Source organism: Marmota marmota, unplaced genomic scaffold (assembly GCF_001458135.2).
Source record: "Marmota marmota marmota unplaced genomic scaffold, marMar, whole genome shotgun sequence".
NCBI lineage: Eukaryota > Metazoa > Chordata > Mammalia > Rodentia > Sciuridae > Marmota > Marmota marmota.
The window spans coordinates 2,693,254-2,717,878 of record NW_026000075.1 but is presented as its reverse complement, the minus strand read 5'-3'; the positions used below and the strand labels follow the sequence as shown (position 1 = coordinate 2,717,878).

Genomic DNA, 24,625 nt, shown 5'->3' with positions numbered 1-24,625 from the left:
AGGTGGGGAGGGGGGAGGATGGCAAAGGCAGCGGAGCACAACAGACACTAGTATGGCAATATGTAAATCAATGGATGTGTAACTGATGTGATTCTGCAATCTGTGTATGGGGTGAAGGTGGGAGTTCATAACCGACTTGAATCAAAGTGTGGAATATGATATGTCAAGAAATTTGTAATGTTTTGAACAACCAACAATAAAAAATTTAAAAAAAACTTACACAATAAAAAAAAAACATTTTAATTATTTGTTTGTAAAGGAAGATCTCCACTCCATCTTTTGCTGATCTTAAATATACAATAATAAATGGAATACATAAAGTATAACTGAAATGTGGACAAAATAAGTATGAGAACAAGGAGATGATGGATTCTACCCCAGAGGAGTCAATAGAAGATATGACTCAAGAGGCATAATTTAAGTCAGGCCTGTGACAGTGCATGGAGATGCATAAATATTCTAAAGTGATTAGAGTGCAGGGTGGGAGGGCAGAAAAGAGAAGGGAATAGATTAAGAACAAGATATAGATGCAAGGAATGAGACTGGAAAGGTAGAACTTAGACCACAATTGTGTAAAATCAAATGCCATTTTAAAGAGGGTCAACTTTTTAAGCACTGTGGAACAAAGAATATTTTAAACCTGGGGAATAAAAAGATCAGATGAGCTTTTTACAAGTGACTCTGATGGCAATAGATTTGATGAATTAAAATGAAAAATTACCCTAATGTATTTCTTTTATGTTTACCAAAGGGGAACCTACAAAATAACTAATCCTAGGAAACTGGGGGAGGATATATGTATTCTGAAATCAGTCAGTTTTATAAATGTTACACATCATATTTGTACACACTTGCATATTAAATTGATGCATATCTGAGATTTAATGTACTTTTAATAAGATGTTTTAAATTTGTTTAATGTAGTATTCCTATATGTTCTCTATAACAAAAACATTCTATAACATTCTATATAATTATTGGGCTCAAACAAAAGACATAGCAGAACTTCCTATGTTTAAACATTTCCAATGATCATTCTAAAGTTTTCTGCATTACATTAATTTTTCTAACACTTAGGCAAATGCTTTAGGCCAACTTCAACATTATATTTCTCAACAGTGCTATTTATGTTTTCATATGGGTGATGCTTATAAGTGAAAATATGTTGCTTATACCAACATTTCTACCTTAGAATAAAACCATAGTATAGAAATTTTTTTTCTTTTCTAAATACTGTTTCTCTTAAGAAGCCAATTTCAGAATTTTTTGGCCAGACTCCTGCTAAGGTGTCACTAAAATGACAAGTTTTGTTTGAAAAGAGACGAAAGAATACAATTTCAGTTACAGAAGATCAAAATATGTCACCACCCCCAAACAATCCTACTTCAGCTTATTGACCATTTTGAGTTAAAGGCACTTGAAACACTGCAGATCCCAAGAAGGGTACTCTTCTTTTTCCCCTTGAAAGCAAAAGGCAAAACTCCTATATGAAAGGTGCCCATCTACTGCAGGAGAAAGACATTCACATCACCAGAGACAAGGAGTCAAGGCCAAGAGAAATCTAGATAAACAAATCTTGTCAAACTAATCCTTGCCATCCTACTTACTTTCCAAAATTGCAATTCTTTGTTCAACTTAGTATAAAGGACTTAGGTCTTGCCACATCTTTTGAGTATTTTTCTTGTTTGGGCTTCCCTGTATTTGTAAATAAAATATGTATGCTTTTCTCCTGTTAATCTGTTTTTTGTCAATCCTAGATAAAAAGCCTAACAGGATAGACATAGAAAAACCTAACCTATCCAGTCTAAATGCTGCAGCAGTATGAAGCAGCTCTTGTTGACTCACAAAAATTGATTTTACACATCTCTACTCTACTCTGTATTCAGGAGACTCATGTTGGTAAGGAAGTAGTTATACCATAGAAATCAGAAATACTTAAACCAGGAGGTTTTGTGTTTATTTTATCTTGTTTTCTTCTCAGAGAACAGTTATAAAAAACATTTAGAAGGGCTGGGGATGTGGCTCAAGCGGTAGCGCGCTCGCCTGGCATGCGTGCGGCCCGGGTTCGATCCTCAGCACCACATACAAACAAAGATGTTGTGTCCGCCGAGAACTAAAAAATAAATATTAAAAAATTCTCTCTCTCTCTCTCTCTCTCTCTCTCTCTCTCTCTCTCTTCTTTAAAAAAAAAAAAACATTTAGAAATGTACCACTGCCTAAAGAAACCATCACTTGGCACCCTTCCTAGTCTCTGACAACCCAATCAGAGATGTCAATGTGAAACTAAGAACCCACTTTTATTATGATCAGATAGCTACTACTGCCAAATCAATAGGCTGAGCCAATTTAGCCATGGAGTGGTATGAGAATGCTGATTGTGGACCTGTAATGTAAGGGGTGACAGACAGGACTTGATTTTGAAAGTAGAAAGAAGTTAAAAAATAGATAACAATATCTACACTAAAAATTAAGAGGACCTCTAGTATAATTGGTTCTCATGTATTCCTCCTAGAAAGAGGAGGAATTAATTAACCAATAAAACATTGGTCTCTTACAGAAATTTAAAATACAAAAATCACAAGTAATCAGAATTCTAAACTCCCAGTGGCCTTGGCTGCTGTCCTTTTTTTGGAATAGTTTTATAATGGAATTCTGAAACACATCTTCTAAACCTTCTTCTCTCCTCCTTGATTTCTTCTCCTTCCCAACTCCTCCTAATCCTCCCATTTTTACTTACCAATACTTCATTCCTTATTTCTTTCCCAATAGTGTTCTCCTAAATTACCTCTGAAAGTAACAAGTGATAATACTAGCTCTATATTACCATTGTGCCATCCTTCTCCCCTTCTACATCATTATTGGCACCCCAATTTAAAAAGTTAAACCTAGCCAGGCATGGTGCACACATCTGTAATCCAATGTAATCCCAGAGGCTCAGGAGGCTGAGGCAGGAGGATCACAAGTTCAAAGCCAGCCTCAGCAAAAAGTGAGGTGCTAAGCAACTCAGTAAGACCCTGTCCCTAAATAAAATACAAAATAGGTCTAGGGATATCTCTCAGTGGTCGAGTGCCCCTGAGTTCAATCCCAGTACCAAAGTTAAACCTTATAACCATCTAAGTTTCTTGTCTGAATCTCCTTCATTTGTATCTTGGTTATTTACCAAGGCTCATTTCCCTACACCTATAACTTACTGCCAAACCGCACATATGTTAAATCTAAGGCATCATGGACAACCATGTGTAAGTCAGGGCCTTGTTTTACTGCAGTAATATTTGTTACACAATTCGTAGATGGCAAGATTCAGCCTTCATGGATTATAATACTATAAGAAAATAATATTCATAAAATCACATTTCTAATTGGATAGATTCAGCTTTGAAAAACATCAAAATTATTGAATCCTGCTGCAAAAGTGACTTCCAAATAACACTGTGATTTACATTTAAAATAATGAGTTAAATACAAAAGAGACAAACACAGCTGAACATTACAAGAACTAAATTACTTTACCAAGGCACAGTCATCTATATCTTGATCCCTTCTCTGCATCTGTTCTATTGTGTTCTCCCACTGTTGAATGAGTTCTTGTCTTTCATTGTGAATATTACGAAAATCTTGTGCTGCTTTATCCAATTCTAACTGTCAATTAGAAGAGCAAAGAACATTTATGTGAATTTAAGTGCTTCTGTAAACATCACCTTGAAAAAAAAAAGAAATAAAAACCTTTATTAAACCAACCTGTGCACTTAGAGTCTCCACCAGTTCATTGTCAAGAATCTTTCTTCTCTGATTAGATTCCAAAGTCAGTCTTTCTAATTGCAGAGTCAAGGCCTAAGATGTGGTTTCATGCAAAATATTCATTATTATCATTTTATTAATTTAAAAGCTATTAGATAATATACCCAACCATAACTATTTTAGACAATATTATGCATTATTTGATATCTAAACCAACTATATATAGTATACATTTTCCTTATCTTTTAAGCCCCAAAGGACTAAACTATTTGCCTATAGCTTCATGAATATTCAATAATTTCTAAAATGACTCTTAATACTTCTTAAATAGAAAAAAATATTAAATTATAATCAGACATTTGAAACTACTTAACATAATATATTTGATATTAAGCCTACTAGAAAATAGCATGTTTTATAATACTAACTTTGTTAATATCACCAGATATAAGTGGAATTTAAGTGATGGTTATGATAACAGATCAAACAATAGCACTATATTCTCAAATAGCAAAAAATATAATATTCAAACTATATTTTAAATACAATAGGTAAAATGTCAATAAAAAGTTCTAGTATAAGACTTTCTGTTCTGAAATGCTCTCAAGAATCCTTCTAAATCAAGATAGTCTTAACCTGACATCCATGGATCCCCAATTGATCAAAGAAGAATCTATAAAACTATCAAAGGATCTGTAAAATTACCAGCAAAATTTTTGGTTATTTAAGTATAGTCATTTTTTTTTTTTTTGGTATGGAGAGAATATTTGGCTTTACTAGATACAAAATGGAGTCTCTGGTCCTGCTTTAAAAATCAGTAAATACAATTGTAGGCAAGAAAGAGAGGAAGGAAGGAAGGAAGATTGACATACTACAGATTTAGAGACAAATTGACAATTACAATTTATAATTTCTTACCCTAATTTTATTATCATCTTGTTGTGCATATTTCTGAAGAGTGAGGGCATCACTATCTTTATGAGCTGATTCTTCTAACCAGGTCTCCAAGGCTTGCTGGTCCCAATTCATTTGACATTTCAAACCATCCAATTTTTGAGTAGCTTTAAATATGCCATTCTTATTTCCAAGGAATGTAAAAGGGAGATTATAAAACGTTATTCACTATACAAACCAAAATAAAACACAATATTGTATACAACAGAACATATTAAGTAGAAATTCTTCCCCCATCTTCCAGATATTCATAATGTCACATTTCACTACAAAACCATCATACTCATATTTAAATTTTTTAAGTCATAAAATGGAAAATTACACTAAGTCGAGAACAGTAGTTGAGCCAGAAGTCTCTTGAAAAAGTTTTTCAAACAGCATCTTATTGGTAAAAAAACAGACATGAAGACCAATAGAACAGAATAGAAGACACAGAGACAAATCCACATAAATACAGTTATCTCATACTAGACAAAGGCACCATAAACATTCATTAGAGAAAAGATGGCCTCTTCAACAAATGGTGCTGGGGAAACCAGAGATCCACATGTAGTAGAATGAAATTGAACCCCTAACTGTCAACCTGCACAAAACTCAACTCAGAGTGGATCAAGGACCTTGGTATTAGACCAGAAACCCTGCACCTAATAGAATAAAATGTAGGACCAACTCTCCATCATGTCAGCTTAGGAATTAACTTCCTCAACAAGACTCCTAAAGCATATGAAGTAAAATCAATAAATGGGATGGTATCAAACTAAAAGGCTTCTTCACAGCAAAGGAAACAATCAAGAATGTGAAGAGAGAGCCTACAGAATGGGAGAAAATCTTTATCATAGGCACATTTGATAGAGCATTTATCTCCAGGATATACAAAGAATTCAAAAACCTTAATATAAAAAAACTCAATAAATGGGAAGAAAATGAACAGATATTTTACAGAAGAAAAATATGAATGGTCAATTAATAGATGAAAAAATATTCAACATTTCTAGCAACTAGAGAAATGCAAATCAAAACTACACTGAGAGCCCATCTCACTCCAGTCAGAATGGCAATAGTCAAGAATAAAAGTAACAATAAATGTTGGTGAGGATGTGGGGGAAATGGTTTACATTGCTGGTGGGACTACAAATTAGTACAACCATTATGGAAAGCAGTCTGGAGATTCCTCATAAAACTTGGAATGGAACCACCATTTAACCCAGTTATCCCACTCATTGGTATACAACCAAAGGACTTAAAAATAAGCATACTACAGTGACTCAACCATATCAATATTTATAGCAGCTCAATTCACAATAGCAAAGCTATAGAGCATTTCAACAGATTCAACAGACGATGGATAAAAAATGTGACACACACACACACACACACACACAATGGAATATTATTCAGCCATAAAGAAGAATGAGATTATGGCATTTTCTGGAAATGGATAACTGGAAACTATCATGTTAAGTGAAATAAGCCAGTCCCAAAAAATCAAAGGCCAAATGTTCTCTCTGATATGTGAATGCTAACACACAATAAGGGGAGGGGGAGGGAAGAACAGAAGTTCATTGGATTAGACAAAGAGGAATGAAGGGAAGACAGCAGGGATGGGAATAGGAACGACAGTGGAATGAATTGGACATAACTTTTCTATGTTCATATATGAATACATAACCAGTGAAACTCCACATGGTGTACAACCACAAGAACAGGATCCTAATTAGAATATGTTATACTCCATGTGTGTATAACACGTCAAAATACACTCGACTGTCATATATATCTAAAAAGAACAAATAAAAAAAAATTGGGGGGTAGCTTCCTGACAGCAATCTCCTCAGTCACTCCACCAAAGCCACCCCAAATATATGCACAGTCTTAGGTAAAAATGTGTTTGATATGTTAACTAAAACCACAAGTTCCTGTCAGCCCCATTTCCAATCATATTTGGAAGTCTCTTATCTATATAAGATATAAATTTTTGAAGTACTCCTAACAGAAGCAAATATAGTAAAGGAGCTAAAAAATATTTAATATTTTAAATTTAGTCATAACCTATATTCATAAAACAGAATAATATAGAAATACAAATTGATATGAATGATATTACATATACAAATACATTATAAAATTATAACAAAATTTGTATGTGTATATTTCCATATGTACATGCATATATAAAGAAAAGATTCAAAATTTGGAAAGAGCTCCTAACTCAAGTAACTAGAAGCTAAAGAAAAGAGAAAGGTTAAAGTAGCTTAATATTAGAGTCACAAAGCTGACAAATTAATACAAAAGGTAAGAATTGTAAATGAAATTCAAACCTAGAGTGATGCAGCTGTTAAAAATTTAGCACTTGCATATAAACCATGCCTATTATATTATAACAGGCAGCCAGTGTGATACTTTGCACAGACTCTCAATACATAGCTGGTGAATGAATAATGAGGGAAATGTAATAATGTAGCATTATTTTATTCAATCATATCTCCATGCCCTTTTGTTGTCCAAAAAACAATATAAGTAAATGCCAGGAAACTAATGAATGCCTTCTTTACACACAAACAAAAATCAAGGTTCCTTTGATGAGAAAAAAGGTACATTAGCACAAATTTTTAAGTAGCTCTTCAACACATACTTCCTTATCACTTTTTCTTTCCTGTATTGTAGCCATCTCATTTTCTAGTCGACGGATCTCATCCTTCACTCGTCCCAGTTCTCTTTGGGCAATGGCCTTAAAATGCTCTTCGCTTTCAATCTCATGTTCCCTGGCTTTGTAAAGAGACTACAGAATGATACACAAAATAGAAATACTTTTAAATGTTAACAATTATGAAATGTTTATAATAATCCATTAGACAAAAAAACAGTTCCCACAAAATGCTTAGATTGAGTATTATAAACTCTAGTTCTCTGAAACCTACACCACTTTATACTGTTATTATAATGTACTTTGGCAGCTCACTAGTTGTAAGAAAATTAGTCAATGAACTGGTGGGAGAAAATATTGTCAATAGTTTTCATATATTATGTTGATCTAGAAAAACTAAAGAAAACAAAACTTTATAAGGTAAGATTTAAAAACTACGACTTATTATTTATCTATCAGTAAGAAATACCAACTTAATAATAATTGGGAAATGTAATGTTTATATTGAATTGATCACATATTCTAACAGAGATAATTTTAAAATAATTATTTAAACATTGAGCATTATTTCCCTGAATATATTATTAAATAATCATGCCTTTGTATTATTTTATTTAAAGAATGAACATTTCTTAACCATTTATCTAGTAGTGCTTCAAAATTAATACTCAAAATTTAATTATAATATTAAAGCTATATATTGTGTTATAGGAAAATTATCACATTTTGTTTCTATTTAGTTTGTCTATTTAGTCCAAGTTTAATGATTATTATAAGATATACCTATGAAGAATCTCTGTCTTCCAAATCCCCAACTCATTAGTTAATTTCAAAGTTTATTGATTACTACTCAAGCATAACAGGATTCGAGAATCCTGACTATTGTTTTTAAAGGTAACATTCTAATGAAATTTGTAAACCAGGAAAAACTTATTTATATTGAATATAAATTGTTTTTAAAAACATGGTTTTGGCCAGGCAAGCCTGTAATCCCAGTGGCTTGGGAGGCTGAGGAGGAGGATCTAGAGTACAAAGCCAGCCTCAGCAACAGCAAGGCACTAAGCAACTAACTCAGTGAAACTCTGTCTCTAATTAAAATATAAAATAGGGCTGAGGATATGGCTCAGTGATTGAGTGCTTCTGAGTTCAATCCCCAGTATTCTGCCCCCCAACACCCCCCCCCCAAAAAAGAAACACATGGCTTTGTTCACTTTTAAGAGTTTTATATTTTTTCTCAGAAAAATTATTATTAGATTTGGAAAAAAAATTAGTTTGGAAAAGAAGTTTGTAAACTCTCCAACACTGATATGCAGAGCTATCTGCTTTGCTGGATATCATCAGGAAATGTGTTTCTACAGTTAAATACATTGTTCATAAAGCAGAAGTCTAGTTAATTACTTCATGTTTTAATTTTATTTTATATTCTTCTAAAAATGAATTATGCCCTCCCCAGATAGCTTAGGTCTCCTAAATATAATTTAACTTCTGAATATCAATATTATTAAAATTTCAATTCTTGAACAATGAAATACCATGATACGGTAGCAACCACTAAAGTGTGGACTATTGGCCTCCATTCAAAATGATCCCAGTTGGCTATGCTGAAAAACTAAAAAAAAAAGAGACTGAAAATCTATTATGTATTATATTATCCCTATTTCTGCTTACAGCCTTAATTTCTCATTGTCATCATGGTATTCTTCTCATATTAATCTGCTACTTAATATTATATTCATTTATCTGAATGATGATTTCTCCTTTCGTATGAATCAACTTTTGTTTAAAACTGGCAACAGAGTTAATTCCCCCAAAGCCTTTTTTTTAATATACTTTTAGATTCAAGTTATTTCCCCAATATTTTTATTATTTTAAAGTTTCCTATATCAAATTCAAATAAAATCACAGACACAAATACACTGTGAAATATTTGTTCCATGACTATATATGACATAATCAACATAAATTTCAATATTACTATACCTGTATAAATGATAACTCTTGCTTAACATCTTTGAAGTGAGAAGTCATAGCATTAATTCGATCTTCATAGTCACGTAGCTGATCTTGCAACCTTGATCTTTCATTCTGCAGCTTTGATAACTGTAAATAATAAATGTCATGATTAACCAAAGTCTTATTAATCGGTAGTATAATTCAGTGACAGTGCACTTGCCTAGCAGGCATGAAACCATGGGTTTGAATCCTAGCACCTCCAAAAAATATATATAATTTACTTTAAAAGCCCTTCCTGATTCTTTGCAGCTGAAGACGTAGCTCAGGGGTAGAATAATTGCCTAGCATGTACAAGACCCTGGGTAGGACCCCTAGCACTGCATACATACATACATACATACATACATACTTACATAAAGTTTTATCACCTTTAAATCCCTAAAATCTAAAGAAAATTATATCTTCACTTACTTTGCATCTTAGTTTGGCTAATGATAACAAAAATACCATAGACTGGTTAATTTAGACAATAAAAATTTATTCCTCACAGTTGTAAAGAATGGGAAGCTAAGATCAAGGTGCTGGCCAATTTGGTTCCTCATGAGGACCCTCTTCCTACTCTGCAGAGAGATGCCTTCTTGCTGTGTCCTCACATGGCAGAAAGATCATCTCTCTTTTTTTCTCTTCTTATACAGGGTACTAATCTCAACAATGAAGGCTCCATTCCCATGATTTAATTATCTCCCAAAGGCTCTACCTTCAAACACCATCACACAGGGGGTTAAAACTTGACCATACAAATTTTGTACATTCAGTACATAACACTTTGCTTCTTTAAATTTTCTATATGAACTGCTAAAATCTACTGACATTTTAAATATAAAGCAGAACATATTACATAGAACAGAATCTTTCTTAGACTTATGGCAGTAGCAGGATCCACTGCTAAAATGTATTTTTCATATAGCAGTAAGGCAAAAATGAGATTCTATTCCATAGTTAAAACACAAGATGTCTTAAGTGAATAAGAGCATGCTAATAAGACAACAAAAACACAGAACAGAAAACATGAATTTGAATAGTGGCTATACACCACATAGGGCTGCTTCTCTCCGAACTCCTTTTCCAACCTCAAAGATTAACAGACTAGGTCTTGGCTGCTTAGAACCTTTTCTTAATATATTTTATTTGCTTTTCAATTAGAACCCCTAATAAAAAACAAAATGGTACAAATATTAAACAAACAAAATAAACCTTTGGAAGAGTACAAGATATATTCTCCAAACCATTAGAATATGTCACACCTCAAAGTGTATAAAGGTTAAACAAAGCACAAATACATTTCCTTATAGACTTGAGCTATAGTCCCCAAGGTATGTGGTACCTCACAGGGGCATACAACACAATCCACTGATAGGCAAAAGAAAATATTAGAATTTTTATCTAAGGAAGAAAAAATATTAATTTACTCATTTAAATCCTACATACTTAACTAAACTTACATATAAAAATTAGTTTTTAGTATTATTGTCACAATATTTTATTGATTTTATATGCATAGTATTTATGTTAGTTGTTTCATTGATTTTGACTCTTTTGTTTACTTTGCTGTTCTTTGAATTTATTAAAATGAGTTTTTAGTTTCTTCTTGTCTTATTGACTTAATAATGAAGGCAGGTAAGGCTATACATTTTCTCTGAGTAAGATTTTTGCAGTTTCCCATCAATCTGGGTGTGACACAGTCTCCTTGTACTGTTTTCTAAAACAGGATTTTTCCTTTCAATTTCTCTTCCATATAAGATCCATCCAGGAATACATATGGCTTAAGAAGTTAAGATAGAGGATTATTTTTAATTTTTGATCCAAAAATCTAAAAATAATTTTTAAATATTTATTATAAATTCTATTGGCTTGCAGAGAATGTGAACTATGAAATTTCTATTTGTATAGCATTTTAGGAGATCTAGATAGATGGATAGATAGATAGATAAATGGTAGTAAAATATAAAACACAATAAATTGCCATCTTAACTATTTTTTAAGTGTATAGTTCTGTGGCATTAAAAACATTTGTACTGTTGTGCCACCCATTATAGTCATTATCTCCAGAAATTTTTCATCTACCTTAGTGAAAATCTGTACCCATTAAACAAACCCTTTCCCAACAAGATCCCAAATTTTACTATTTCTTTCTTAAATATAAAAGGATATATAAGGATTTTCAGATATTTGTTGAAAAGTTTACAACATGTGGGGGATGGAAACATAAACTGGATCCCAAAGGACACAAGATAAGAACTAAACCCACATACCTACACAAAGAGATATAAATGAACACAAACAGAGAAACTGGAAATTATGTTGTACCCCTAAAACAAAATCATAGTGCTACAAAAAAAAAGCAACAAAGAAACTTAAAATATAATTGATCAATATAGTTGCCAAAATAAGGCATGATGTGGAAAGATAAACTTTTAAACACTTTCAAAAATTCTTTTTAAAATAAACTACAAAGAAATGGACAGCTGAACAATAACTGATTTCACCAACAATACTACTAGAAGATAAAAGAGCAATTCATTCCAAATTCTAAGAAAAAAATTATTTCTGACCTAGAATCTTCTGCCCAGCAAAACTACCATCAAATGTGATGGCCAATAAAGATGTTTCCTGGAATTTCAAGACTCAGACTGTTTACCTCCCACAGACCCTTCTTTAGAGAACACAAGAAAGTATTCTATCAAATTAAGGAAATAATACAAAAAAGAAGGTATGTGACCTAGGAAATAGAGCATCAAACCAGTAGAGGAATTCCCAATTTAACAACTGGGAACTAAACGCACAGTACAACCATTTGAGGATAAGATGAATCAAAATGAAAGATTTAAGGGCTGAGGATGTGACTCAGTGACAGAACATATGCTTGGCATGCACCAGGACCTGGGAGGGAGGAAGGGAGGGAAGGAAGGAAAGAAGGAAGGAAGGAAGGAAGGAAGGATTCAAGAAAAGATAAATGGTGTAAAAGTGGCTTCAGTGAGGATCAATAAGTTGATTTAAATATAAACTAAGATTAAAAACTTGTGATAATGGTATTGGATTGAATGCAAATAAAATAAACCTTGATGATATAAAAATAATAAAACTGGAATATAATGCTAAGTGAAGTTCGCCAACCACAAAAAAACAAATGCCAAATGTTTTCTCTGATATACAAATGTTGATTCATAATGGAGTTGGTGGAGAGCATGGGAAGGTTAGACAAACTCCAGATAGAACAAAGGGAAGTAAGGGTTAGGGAGGGGTCTGGGGGTAGGAAAGACAGTAGAATGAGGTGGACATGATTACCTAAGTACATGCATGAAGACATGAACAGTGTGACTCTAATTTGTGCACAACCAGAGATATGAAAAATTGTGTTGTATATGTATAATATGAATTGTAATGCATTCTGCTGTCATGTATAACAAATTAGAATAATAGTAATAAAACTGTGATCTTTAATGCTCCAAGACAAAATGTGAAAAAAAAAAAAAAGTAAGAGTACTAATTTCTTTACCTTAAAAAGCAGGAAGTTAGAGAGGATCCAAGATGGTAGGCCAGAGGGAGGCAGCATTCTGTGTTGCTCCATGACCCAGGTCTCAACTAGTAGGAATACTGCTTCTCTGAGAGTGATAAAGGACCCGTATACAGCTGCTCACTTGCAGAAATCATCAGCGCCATGTCCCCGCAGAGCTCCGGGCCTCAGCATTAGAGCAGGACTCCAGGCTCCCGACACCCAAATCCCTACTAGCCCACACAGGGCTTCCCTAGTGCCTTAGTGGGATCACTGAATCAACACTGATGCAGAACTCCCAGAAGCCACTCCACTCCCACATAGGACACTGAGCTGCTACCCACCCACAGGAACTCCTGCTGCCATTTCCCTGTGGACCTTCATCTACCAACATGGGGCTCCCCCTTCACCTCCATCTTGCAACTCAGAAGTTATTGCCATAGTCCCCTACACGCAGTAGTCTGCCTGCACCTGGGAACATCCTACAGGCTCTGAAGACAGAGAAAAGCCGCAACTCTGCACATCACAGAGCTCATCACTGAACACATCACACAACACCACTGCCCAGCTACCCCCAGCCATACTGGACACCCTGGCGCTGGAAGTGGCCCGCCTCCATCTTGGGTCACCTTCCTGGCCATTTTTGGTGGGGGCAGCTCCCAGATTGGAATTCCTGCTGGCCAGGTACCTGATTTTCAAACCCACTCCCCCACAGTGGCCCATAACCCAGCACAGTAACTGCCAACACAAAACAGCTCTCAGTGAAACAGTGTGACCAGGGCACCGCCCATGGGAACCCCAGTGAGAGAGGTCCCTTAATTGAGAACTACTAAGGGAGAGGGAGAGGGTGCAACAGTTTGGAGACTAACAGAGACACCAGGAACTGGGAAATCTTCAGGCAAGATAGGGAGATAGAACCAGGGGCTCAAGTCATAAGAGAGGACCCAAAATACACCCTTGAAGTGCAGTCTCCCTCCAGGACTGGCAGGTGTCACACCTCACTTTCAGGTACCCTACACCAGGACCAATCTTCCCATCCTGGTTACCTTCACCATCATGAGGGCAGAAATACCAGCTAACAACAGACATCCCCACCTTATCAGATGAGAAGGGAAGCAGGAAAGATACTGATCTCCAACCAAAACAATTAATAATCCAGGTTTCTTTCTTCAAGACTTTTTTTTTCTCCTTTTCTTCTCCCCCTCTATTCTCCCACCCTCACGTCCCCAACATATTTGAAACCAAGTACTTTGCATGAATTAGGGTTTTGAGACTGGGATATCTGAATAGTATATTTTACCTGTGTAGTATATGCCTTTTTTTTCTTTTTTCCTCCAATTTTTACTATCTTAACATCCTTTATTTTTCTTAATACATATGTGTATTTGTTTTATGTACTCCACTGTCTTTCCACGTATTTGTCTACCCCAAATTACTTCCTGTCTATTCTCCTGCTACTAACTCTCTTCGTGAGATTTCTTTGACACTCCCTAAGAAATACTAACTCTATATCCGCACATCCTGCCTCCTCAGCATATCATCCTACACCTCCCCCCCAGTTCATTGTCAAACGTCAGAAACTGTAAACCCTTTTACAAACCTACTGATTATATTACAGATAATAATCAAATTCAACATTTCTGTACATTGTAATGAAATTGTAAAATCTTAATAGCAATGAATTGTTTATAGGTGGTACATTGTTTATATTGGGATATGTTAACATTGTTCATATTGAGGTCTGTTAACATTGTTCTTTCCCACAAAATGAGAGGTATTAGAACCCTAAAGGAGCACTATAAACCTATAGGTTAAAAGCAATAATGCCTAGGACCACAGCGCTAGAAGGGAACACACACAAGAAACATGAAAAGACAAGGGAAGAAAGTGCCCCAAACAAATCCATGGCTAGCACAGCAGAAGAAATTACAGAGAAGGAGTTCAAGATGTACATGATTAAATAGTCTGTGAATTAAAGGATGATATAAGAGAGCAAATACAGGCATCATTTTGACAAAGAGTTACATAAACAAGCAAAAGATTATTTCAATAGGGAGATAGAGGTTCTTAAAAAAAAACAAAACAGAAATCCTTGAAATGAAAGAAACAATAAACCAAATTAAAAGTCAAACTGAAAGCATCACCAACAGAGTAGACCACTTGGAAGACAGGACCTCAGACAATGAAAACAAAATATATAATCTTGAAAAGAATGCAGACTACACAGTGAAAATGGTAAGAAACCATGAGCAGAACATTCTAGAAATATGAGATAGCATTAAAAAGACAAAATTTAAGAGTTATTGGGATAGAGGAAGGCATAGAGTTCCAAACCAAAGGAATGAACAATCTTTTCAATGAAATAATATCAGAAAACTTTCCAAACATGAAGAATAATTTGGAAAAAACAAATTCAAGAAGCTTACAGGATGCCAAATGTATAAAATAACAGCAGATACACACCAAGGCACATTGTAATGAAAGTGCCCAACACAGAGAATAAGGAAAAAATATTAAAAGCCATGATAGAAAGGAATCAGATTACATATGGGGGAAAACAATTAGGATAACTGCAGGTTTTTCAAACCAGACCCTGAAAGCTAGAAGATCCTAGAACAACATATATCAAGCTCTGAAAGAAAATGGATGCCAACAAATAATCTTGTATCCAGCAAAATTATGCTTTAGATTTGATGATAAAATAAAAACCTTCCATGATAAACAAAAGTTAAAAGAATTTACAGCTGTAAAACCGGGACTAAAAAACATCCTTGGCAAAATATTCCATGAAGAAGAAATAAAAAACAACAATGAAAAGCAGTAGAGGGAGGTGTTACACTAAAGGAAAAACTAATAAAAGGAGAAAACAAGTCAAGTTAAATGACAAAAATAAACAAAAATGGCTGGAAATACAAATCATGTCTCAATAGTAACACTGATGTTAATGGCTTAAACACAACAATCAAAAGACATAGACTAGCATAATGGATTTTTTAAAAATAAAGACCCAACAATATGCTGCCTCCAAGAGACTCATAGATAAAAAAATCCACATAGTGAAGGTGAAGGGTTGGGAAAATCATACCACTCACGTGGACTGTGGAAGCAAGCAGGGGTTTCCATCCTCATATCACATAAAGTAGACTTCAAGCTAAAGTTAATCAAAGGGAATAAAGAAGGACATTTCACACTACTCAAGGGAACCATACACCAATAAGACATAACAATTATAAATATATATGCCCCCAACAATGGAGCATCTATGTTCATCAAACAAATTCTTCTCAAGTTCAACAGTCAGATTGACCACAACACAATAATCTTGGGTAATCTTAACACATCTCTCTCTCCACTGGATAGATCTTCCAACAAAAGCTGAACAAAAAAACTATAGAACTCAATAATACAATCAATAACTTAGACTTAACTGACATATATAGAATATTTCACCCTTCAATAAGTGGATACAGTTTCTTCTCAGCAGCACATGGATCCTTCTCTAAAATAGACTATATAATATGCCACAAAGAAACTCTTAGCAAATACAAAAATGTAGAGATACTACCCTGTGTTTTATCAGATCATAATGGAATGAAATTAGAAATCAATGACAAGATAAAAAATAAAAATTAGTCTAACACCTGGAAACTAAATAATATGCTACTGAAAGAACAATGGGTTGCAAAAGACATCAAGGAGGAGTTTAAAAAAAGTTTAGAGGTAAATGAGAACACTGACATAACATATCAACGTCTTTGGGACACTATGAAGGCAGTACTAAGAGAAAAGTTCATTGCATGAAGAAATGAAGATGGAAAAGAAGAAAAAGTCAACAAATAAATAACCTAACATTACATCTCAAAGCCCTAGAAAAAGAAGAACAAAACAACACCAAAAACAGTAGAAGACAGAAAATAATTAAAATAAAGCTGAAATCAATAAAATTGAAACAAAAGAAACAATTGAAAAATTGACAAAACAAAAATTTAGTTCTTTGAAAAAAATAAATAAAATTGACAGACCATTAGCTACACTAATGAAGAGAAGGAGAGCGAAAACTCGAATTACTTACATACGTGATGAAAAAGGTAACATCACAACAGACACTATAGAAATTCAGAATATACTTAGAAATCATTTGAAAACTTGTACTCCAAAAAATAGAAAATATCAAAGGCATTGACAAATTTCTTAAGTCAGGTGATTTTCCCAAATTGAATCAGGATGATATACACAATTTAAACAGACCAATATCAAGCGATGAAATAGAAGACACCATCAGAATCCTACCAACCAAGAAAAGCCCAGAACCAGATGGATACACAGCCAAGTTCTATAAGACCTTTAAGGAAGAAGTAATACCAATACTCTTCAATTTATTTCAGGAAATAGAAAAAGAGGCAGCCCTTCCAAACTCATACTATTAGGCCAATATCACCCTGATTCCAAAATCAGGCAAAGATACATCAAAGAAAGAAAACTTCAGGCCAATATCTCTAATGAACATACATGCAAAAATTCTCAATAAAATTCTGGCAAATCACATACAAAAACATATCAGAAAGATCGTGCACCGCCATCAAGTGGGATCCATCCCAGGGATGCAAAGTTGGTTCAACATTCGGAAATCAACAAATGTAATGCATCACATCAATAGACTTAAAGATAAAAATCATATGATCATCTCAATAGATAGAGAAAAAGCATTGACAAAATATAGCCCACCTTTATGTTCAAAACTAGAAAAATTAGGGAGAACAGGAATATATCTCAACATCGTAAAGGCTATCTATGCTAACCCCCAGGCCAACATCTTTTTAAAAGGAGAAAAATTTAGGGCATTCCCTCTAAAAACTGGAACAAGACAGAGATGCCTTCTTTCACCAATTCTATTTAACAGAGTTCTAGAAATACTGGCCAGAGCAATTAGACAGATGAAAGAAATTAAAGGAATACAGATATGAAAAGAAGAAGTTAAATTAGTACTATTTGCTGACAATATCATTCTATACCTAGAAGATCCAAAAAATTCCACCAGAAAACTGCTAGAACTAATAAATGAATTCAGCATAGTAATGGGATATAAAACCAACACCCATAAATCAAAGGCATTTCTGTATATCAGTGACAAATCCTCTGAAAGGAAAACTACCCCATTTACAATAAACTAAAAAAAAAAATAAAATACTTGGGAATCAACTTAACAAAAGAGGTGAAAGACCTGTACAATAAAACTATAGAACCCTAAAGAAAAAAAAGAACCATTGAAGATAGAAAGATCTACCTTGCTCTTGGATGGGCAGAATTAATATTATCAAAATGACCATGCTACCAAAAGCATTATAATATTTAATGCAATTCCAATCAAAATTCCAATGGCATTCCTCATAGAAATAAAACAAACAGTCATGAAATTCATCTGGAAAAATAAGAGATCCAGTATAGCTAAAGCAATCCTTAGCAGGAAGAGTGAAGTAGATGGCATCACTATAACAGAACTTAAACTATACTACAGAGCAATAGTAACAAAAAGAGCATGATATTGGTACCAAAATAGACTGGTAGAGCAATGGTACAGAATAGAAGGCACAAAGACTAACCCACAAAATTATAATTATTTTATATTAGACAAAGGTGCCAAAAACATACATTGGAGAAAATATAGCCTCTTCAACAAATGGTACTGAGAAAACTGTAAATCCATATGCAATAAAATGAAATTAAACCCCTATCTCTCACCATGCACAAAACTCAACTCAAAGTTGATCAAGGATCTAGGAATTAAACCAGAAATCCTACATCTAATAGAAGAAAAAGTAGTCCCTAATCTCCATCATGTCAGATTAGGCCCCAATTCCTTAATAAGAGTCTTATAGCACAAGAATTAAAATCAAGAATCAATAAATAAGATAGATTCAACTAAAAAGTTTCTTCTCAGCAAAAGAAACAATCTGTGAAGTGAATAAAGAATCTACAGCTTGGGAGAAAATTTTTACCCCTTACACATCAGATAGAGCACTCATCTCTAGCGTATATAAAGAACTCAAATAGCTAAGCACTGAAAAAAAAAAAAAAAACCAAATAACCCAATCAACAAATGGGCCAAGGACATGAACAGACACTTCTCAGAGGATGATAAACAATCAGTCAACAAATATATGAAAAAAAATGCTCATCATCTTTAGCAATTAGAGAAATGAAAATCAAAACTGCTCTAAAATTTCATCTCACTCCAGTCAGAATTGCAGCTATTAAGAATACAAACAACAGTAAGTGTTGGTGAGGATGGGGGGAAAGGCACACTCATACATTGCTAGAGGGACTGAAAATTGGTGCAGCCAATACGGAAAGCAGTATGGAGATTCCTTGGAAAACTGGGTATGGAACCACCATTTGACTCTGCTATCCCTCTCCTCGGTCTACACCCAAAGGACTTAAAAACAGCATACTACAGGGATACAGCCACATCAATGTTTATAGCAGCACAATTCATAATAGCTAAACTGTGGAACCAACCTAGATGTCCTTCAGTAGATGAATGGATTAAAATAATGGTATATATACACAATGGAATATTACTCAGCAATAAAAGAGAATAGAATTATGGTATTTGCAGGTAAATGGATGGAGTTGGAGAAGATAATGCTAAGTGAAGTTAGCCAATCACCAAAAATCAAATGCCAAATGTTTTCTCTGATAAAAGGAGGCTGATTCATAGTTGGGTAGGGAGGGGGAGAATGGGAGGAATAGACTGAACTCTCTAGATAGGGTAAAGGGGTGGGAGGGGATGGGAAGGGGCATGGTGTTAGAAATGATGGTGGAATGAGATGGACATCATTACCAAACTACATGTATGAAGACACAAATGGTGTGAATATACTTTGCATACAATCAGAGATATGAAAATTGTGCTCTATATGTGTAATATGAATTGTAATGCATTCCACTGTCATATAACAAATGAGAATTTTTAAAAAAATTAAAGAAGGAAGTTAATCAGTACTGTCTATAATTAAAACAGTTTTTGAAAAAACAGTAATTAAGCTGTTTAATTTTAAGTAGTTTTTCTTAGAGGAATTTTTAGCAATCGGTACCTCTTGCAATCAAGCAATACCTAAATTCAAAAATTCTTCTTTTTCTTCTCTCAATGCTAAAATTAATATTTTGTGTTAAAAAGTCACATGTAATATGATTTCATTTTTCTTCTTTCTGTATAGTTGTGTAGCAAATGTCTGAAATGTTTATTTAATGTTATGATAGTCACTTCTTCAATCACCAGTAGGTGCTTTGGGGAAGTGATATCTTATATTTTATGCCTGTACATTTATATTTGAATATCTTAAAGAATTGCTTTATTGATGTCAGAGTTTATTCAGGTGAAACAATCATGAACCTCATTTTTCTTTCTTCCTGCTCTGTAATTTTTAAGCAGCTAATAAAAGTCTATGTTGGGCTGGGGATGTGGCTCAAGCGGTAGCGCGCTCGGCTGGCATGCGCAGGGGCGCTTGGTTCAATCCTCAGCACCATATAAAGTAAAAAAAAAAAAAAGATGTTGTGTCCACCGAAAACTAAAAAATAAATATTAAAAAATTCTCTCTCTCTCTCTCTCTCTCTCTCTCTCTCTCTCTCTCTCTCTCAAAAAAAAAAGTCTCTGTACATGCAATCTTGTGATACAGATATAACAATAACACTAAAAACTTACATTTAACCTACATTATGAGCCTTATAACAATAGCATGAGGTAGTTATTTTTATTTACCTCTATTTTAGAGAAGATGAAACAGGCTCAGGGTGAGTAAATAGGACCTGAACCCGGGACTGGATACTTCTTATTTCTCAAAATTCAGTGCTAGATCTCTTACATTTCCTAATGTTGTCTTTCTTAGATAAAGAAAAAAAAATGAAGCAGCCTTCTAAATTGGGTAAATAGGACAGAATATTCTGAAAAGTGTTTCCCATTCTTTTCAAAGGATAGCTTTAGGGATTTTTATTTTCATTTGTCAAAGGAGAGAAAATTTTCTATCTTGTAAAGTTGCATAAGCATCATGTGTATTTCTTGGATTCTCTTCTACACAAAACATCACCATACCCAGGAACTTAAGACTGACTGATAAATGTTTTTAAAAGTTTGCTGAGACAGCTGCAATTCTTTAAAAACGAGTGCTAAGAACTGGAGTTGGTCTAAGCTCGTCCTTACAACGTAAAATATTTTGTCATACTGTGACAACTTGATCCCCACTTGAAATTTCTGCACTTCATATTTTTACATTCTTGTTGAACTATCCCTCTTGAAAACATCTTGAGTTACTGTCAGTCACTTTAAACATCATAAGCAGAAGCTCATAAAGAGATGTCAACCAAACGTGTTTTGTTTATAAACATGCTCAAATAACTGTTGCTGGGCAAACCTCAGGAATCCCTCTCTAAGTAGCGCTTAATTTCAAAGAAGGAAAAAGCGGGCATGGGAACCAGTCTTTCCTTTCTTGCCCAGGAGGCTTGCAATGAATACGTGGAGCAGGAGGGAGGAAATAGTCACTCGGGTTTTATAACCCCGAGATGTCAATTACTGTTTCAATTAAAAAAAAAAATTGAATGCTTAACAATAACCGAAAAGGACAGGCTGGGTGAGGGAGGAAGAAGATGGCACGGGCGAGCGTTAGACAGAACCGGTGAGATGAGGAGAGAAATAAAACGGCCACGGTAGCGCTGCCCACCAGAGGACCCGCCAACAGACCCTCCCTTCTTCCTGCGGGTCGCCTTCACCTGGTCCTCACCTGATCCTCCAGGACCTTGTTCTCTTCGTTCGCCACTGGGATGGCAAACCCATCCTCCCAATGCAGCTCCTCCAGGAACTCGCTGCTCATGGCAAACGGACAGAGAACCCCCCCACACACAGCCAAACAAAAACCTGCGCTCGGGTACAGCGAGTGAGCAGCGCCTGCGCTGCGCTGAAGCACAGGCAAAGTTGCCACCCGAGCCCTAGCAACGGTACGGCGCCCTTAGTTACCAAACCGGAAGCGCCCAAACCCGGGGGTGGGACTTCCTGCCCTTGATTTCCCTACTAACACCTTGAGGAACGTTTTTTTCCTCAAACGCAGAGGGAAGCTAAACTCCCTTCCGAGGTTTTCAGGGACTTGCTGGCGGCACGACTTTCCATCTAAAAAACGGCCCTCGGAGGGTGTGAAATCTATGGCTCCAATAGCCGGTCAGAGGACCACAGGGTACCTGGGGGGTGGCTGCGCTGCACCGTGGCCTGGCAGAGAGGAGAGCCTACAAGGAAATAAACCCGGTTTTGTTGTTGTTGTTTATAAGTGGCATTTGCTGATTTGTGTAGATTTTTAGTACTATTATAGATGAAAATAGGCCGAGGTGGACTGGCATTTTGAAACAGAATTCACTCTCTACAATTATTCTGGATGTTCTGATCTTCATATCTTAATCTCCTGAACTTCCCCATCAATGCTCATCTTCCTAACTGACCGCAAACTTTTGCAAATTTCCTAACTGACCGCAGAGCAGAGGGTGGACCGCACAGAGACCGCCAACTCGCAGTGCAGAGTTTGGTGGTTCCTCCAGGGCCGCTTCTACACTCTTAATTTTTTTGCATTTTCATTTACTAACATTTAAAAATACGGAATTTCATATAAAAATCTGTATGTCCTTCTCTGGGCTAAGTCTAGATGGCAGAGCCCGTGTCATCAACAGGCAATATTCCCCTGGAAAACGCCCCCTTGAGACCAGCAAACATTTCACCAGATCACTAATTTGAATTACCTGTTTGGCATCCATTGGCATTTGCATTATGGTCTTTGTTTAGAATCTCAGGACTAGAGGGACAAAACAATCAGCTAATCTATTCCTTTCGTTTACTAAATAAATGAACTGAGGCTACAGCGAAATAATTAAAGTATGCATTACGAGCATGAATTAATTTTGCACATCCAATAAGCAACCATTTATAAATTTTTCCCCCTAAAATGTAAATGCACATTAGAATAGAAAGTATAAAGAACAGCTATATATGCATCACCTTAACATCCCTATTTTCCATACATATTAGCTTTATCTGTATCATTTGCTGTGGTACTTCAAATTATAGACATGTTCTTTAATATCATTATCACATCTAATAAAACTAATAATCCTTCAGTATTACCTAACAACCATTTCAGGACCTGGACCTGGGATGTTGCTTACAGGTCAATTACCTGCTCAATATATGCAAGACCCTGGGTTCAATCCCCAGTACAGGGAAAAAAAAAAAAAGTAATCCCCATAGTCATTTTATATTTATATTTTCTCAATTGTCCTGAAATACATATTTACTTGTGACTATAGGTTTGTTTTTTGTTGTTCTTTCATGCAGTACTGAGGATTGAACCCAGTGCTCTACCACTGAGCCACATCCTTAGCCTTTTTTATTTTGAGACAGGGTCTCTCTAAATTGTCCAGCCTAGCCTCCAGCTTACAATCCTTCTGCTCATTCTCCCACACTGCTGGTATTATAGACATGGGGTACCATTCTCCTTTAGTAGCTTTGTCTCTTTGAACCTACAGTGTTTTCCACAAATTTAATCTTGTGGATTTAGAAATGGTGTTCTGTACAAGAAACATGGCACCTACTCATTTCAGCTCAGAAACTGACTTCCTTAAAGAGACTCCTAAAGTGCAAGAAGTAAAAAATCTTCTTCGCAGCAAAGGAAACAATCAAGAGCATGAAGAGATAGCCTACAGAATGGGAGAAAATCTTTGCCACATGCACCTCAGGGCATTAATTTCCAGAATATAAAAAGAACTCAAGAAATTTAACACCAAAAAAAAATAATAAACCAATCAATAAATGGACAAAGGAACTAAATAGATACTTTCCAAATGAAGAAATATGGTCAACAAATATATGAAAAAAATAAAGGTTCAACATCTCCAGCAATTAGAGAAATGCAAATTTAAAATACACTGAGATTCCATCTGACTACAGTCAGAACGGCAATTATCAAGAATATGAGTAACAATAAATGTTGGTGAAGATGTGGGGAAAAGGGTACACTCATACTTGTTGGTAGGGCTGCAAACTGGTGCAACCACTCCAGTAAACAGTATAGAGAGTTCTCAAAAAAACTAGGAATGGGCTACCATTTGACCCAGTAATGCCGCTCGTTGATATGTACCCAAAGGATTTAAAATCAGCATACTATAGTGATACATCCACATTAATGTTTATAGCAGCATAATTCAAAATAGCTAAGCTATGGAGCCAACCTGAGTGCCTTTCAATAAGTGAATGTGGTATATATACACAATAGATATACTTAGCCATATAGAAGATGACTTTATGACATTTGCTGGTAAATAGATGGATCTAGAGACAATCATTCTAAGTGAAATAAGCCAATCCCCCAAAACCAAAGGTTGAATATTCTCTCTCATATATGAAAGCTACCCAAAGCGGGGTGGGAGGAGGATAGCCGTTCAGTGGATTAGACAAGGAGGAATGAAGGGAAGAGAAGGGGGCGTAGGAAAAGGAAAGACAGTGGAATGAACTGATACAACTTTTCTGTGTACATATATGAATACAACATATTGAATCTCACCATCATGTACATCCACAAGAAATTAATTTTAAAAATAATAATGGGCAAATGGCAGAAAGATCAATAAAGGGAATGGCTCAGGGAGAGAGGAAAGTGAGAAGGAAGGAAAGGTACTGGGGTCTGAGTTAGAATAATACTCCATGCTTGTATAATTATGTCAAAGTGGGTTCTATTGTTATACACATAACTTTT

General features: G+C 35.1%; 1 protein-coding gene across 2 annotated transcripts in view; it reads right to left on the bottom strand.

The window, feature by feature from the left end:
* Nucleotides 1–21,830, bottom strand: part of Ccdc39 (coiled-coil domain containing 39) — a 57,683-nt gene extending 35,853 nt beyond the window's left edge. For both annotated transcript variants that reach the window (XM_048814226.1, XM_048814227.1), the window contains exons 1-6: nt 21,617–21,830; nt 9,317–9,436; nt 7,325–7,471; nt 4,657–4,815; nt 3,739–3,831; nt 3,511–3,639 (exon numbers count right to left, since the gene is read on the bottom strand). In XM_048814226.1, coding sequence (XP_048670183.1) covers nt 3,511–3,639; nt 3,739–3,831; nt 4,657–4,815; nt 7,325–7,471; nt 9,317–9,436; nt 21,617–21,706 — 738 coding nt within the window. In that variant the 5' untranslated portion in view covers nt 21,707–21,830. The remainder of the gene's footprint in view (nt 1–3,510; nt 3,640–3,738; nt 3,832–4,656; nt 4,816–7,324; nt 7,472–9,316; nt 9,437–21,616) is intronic.
* Between the last annotated feature and the right edge of the window lie 2,795 nt (nt 21,831–24,625).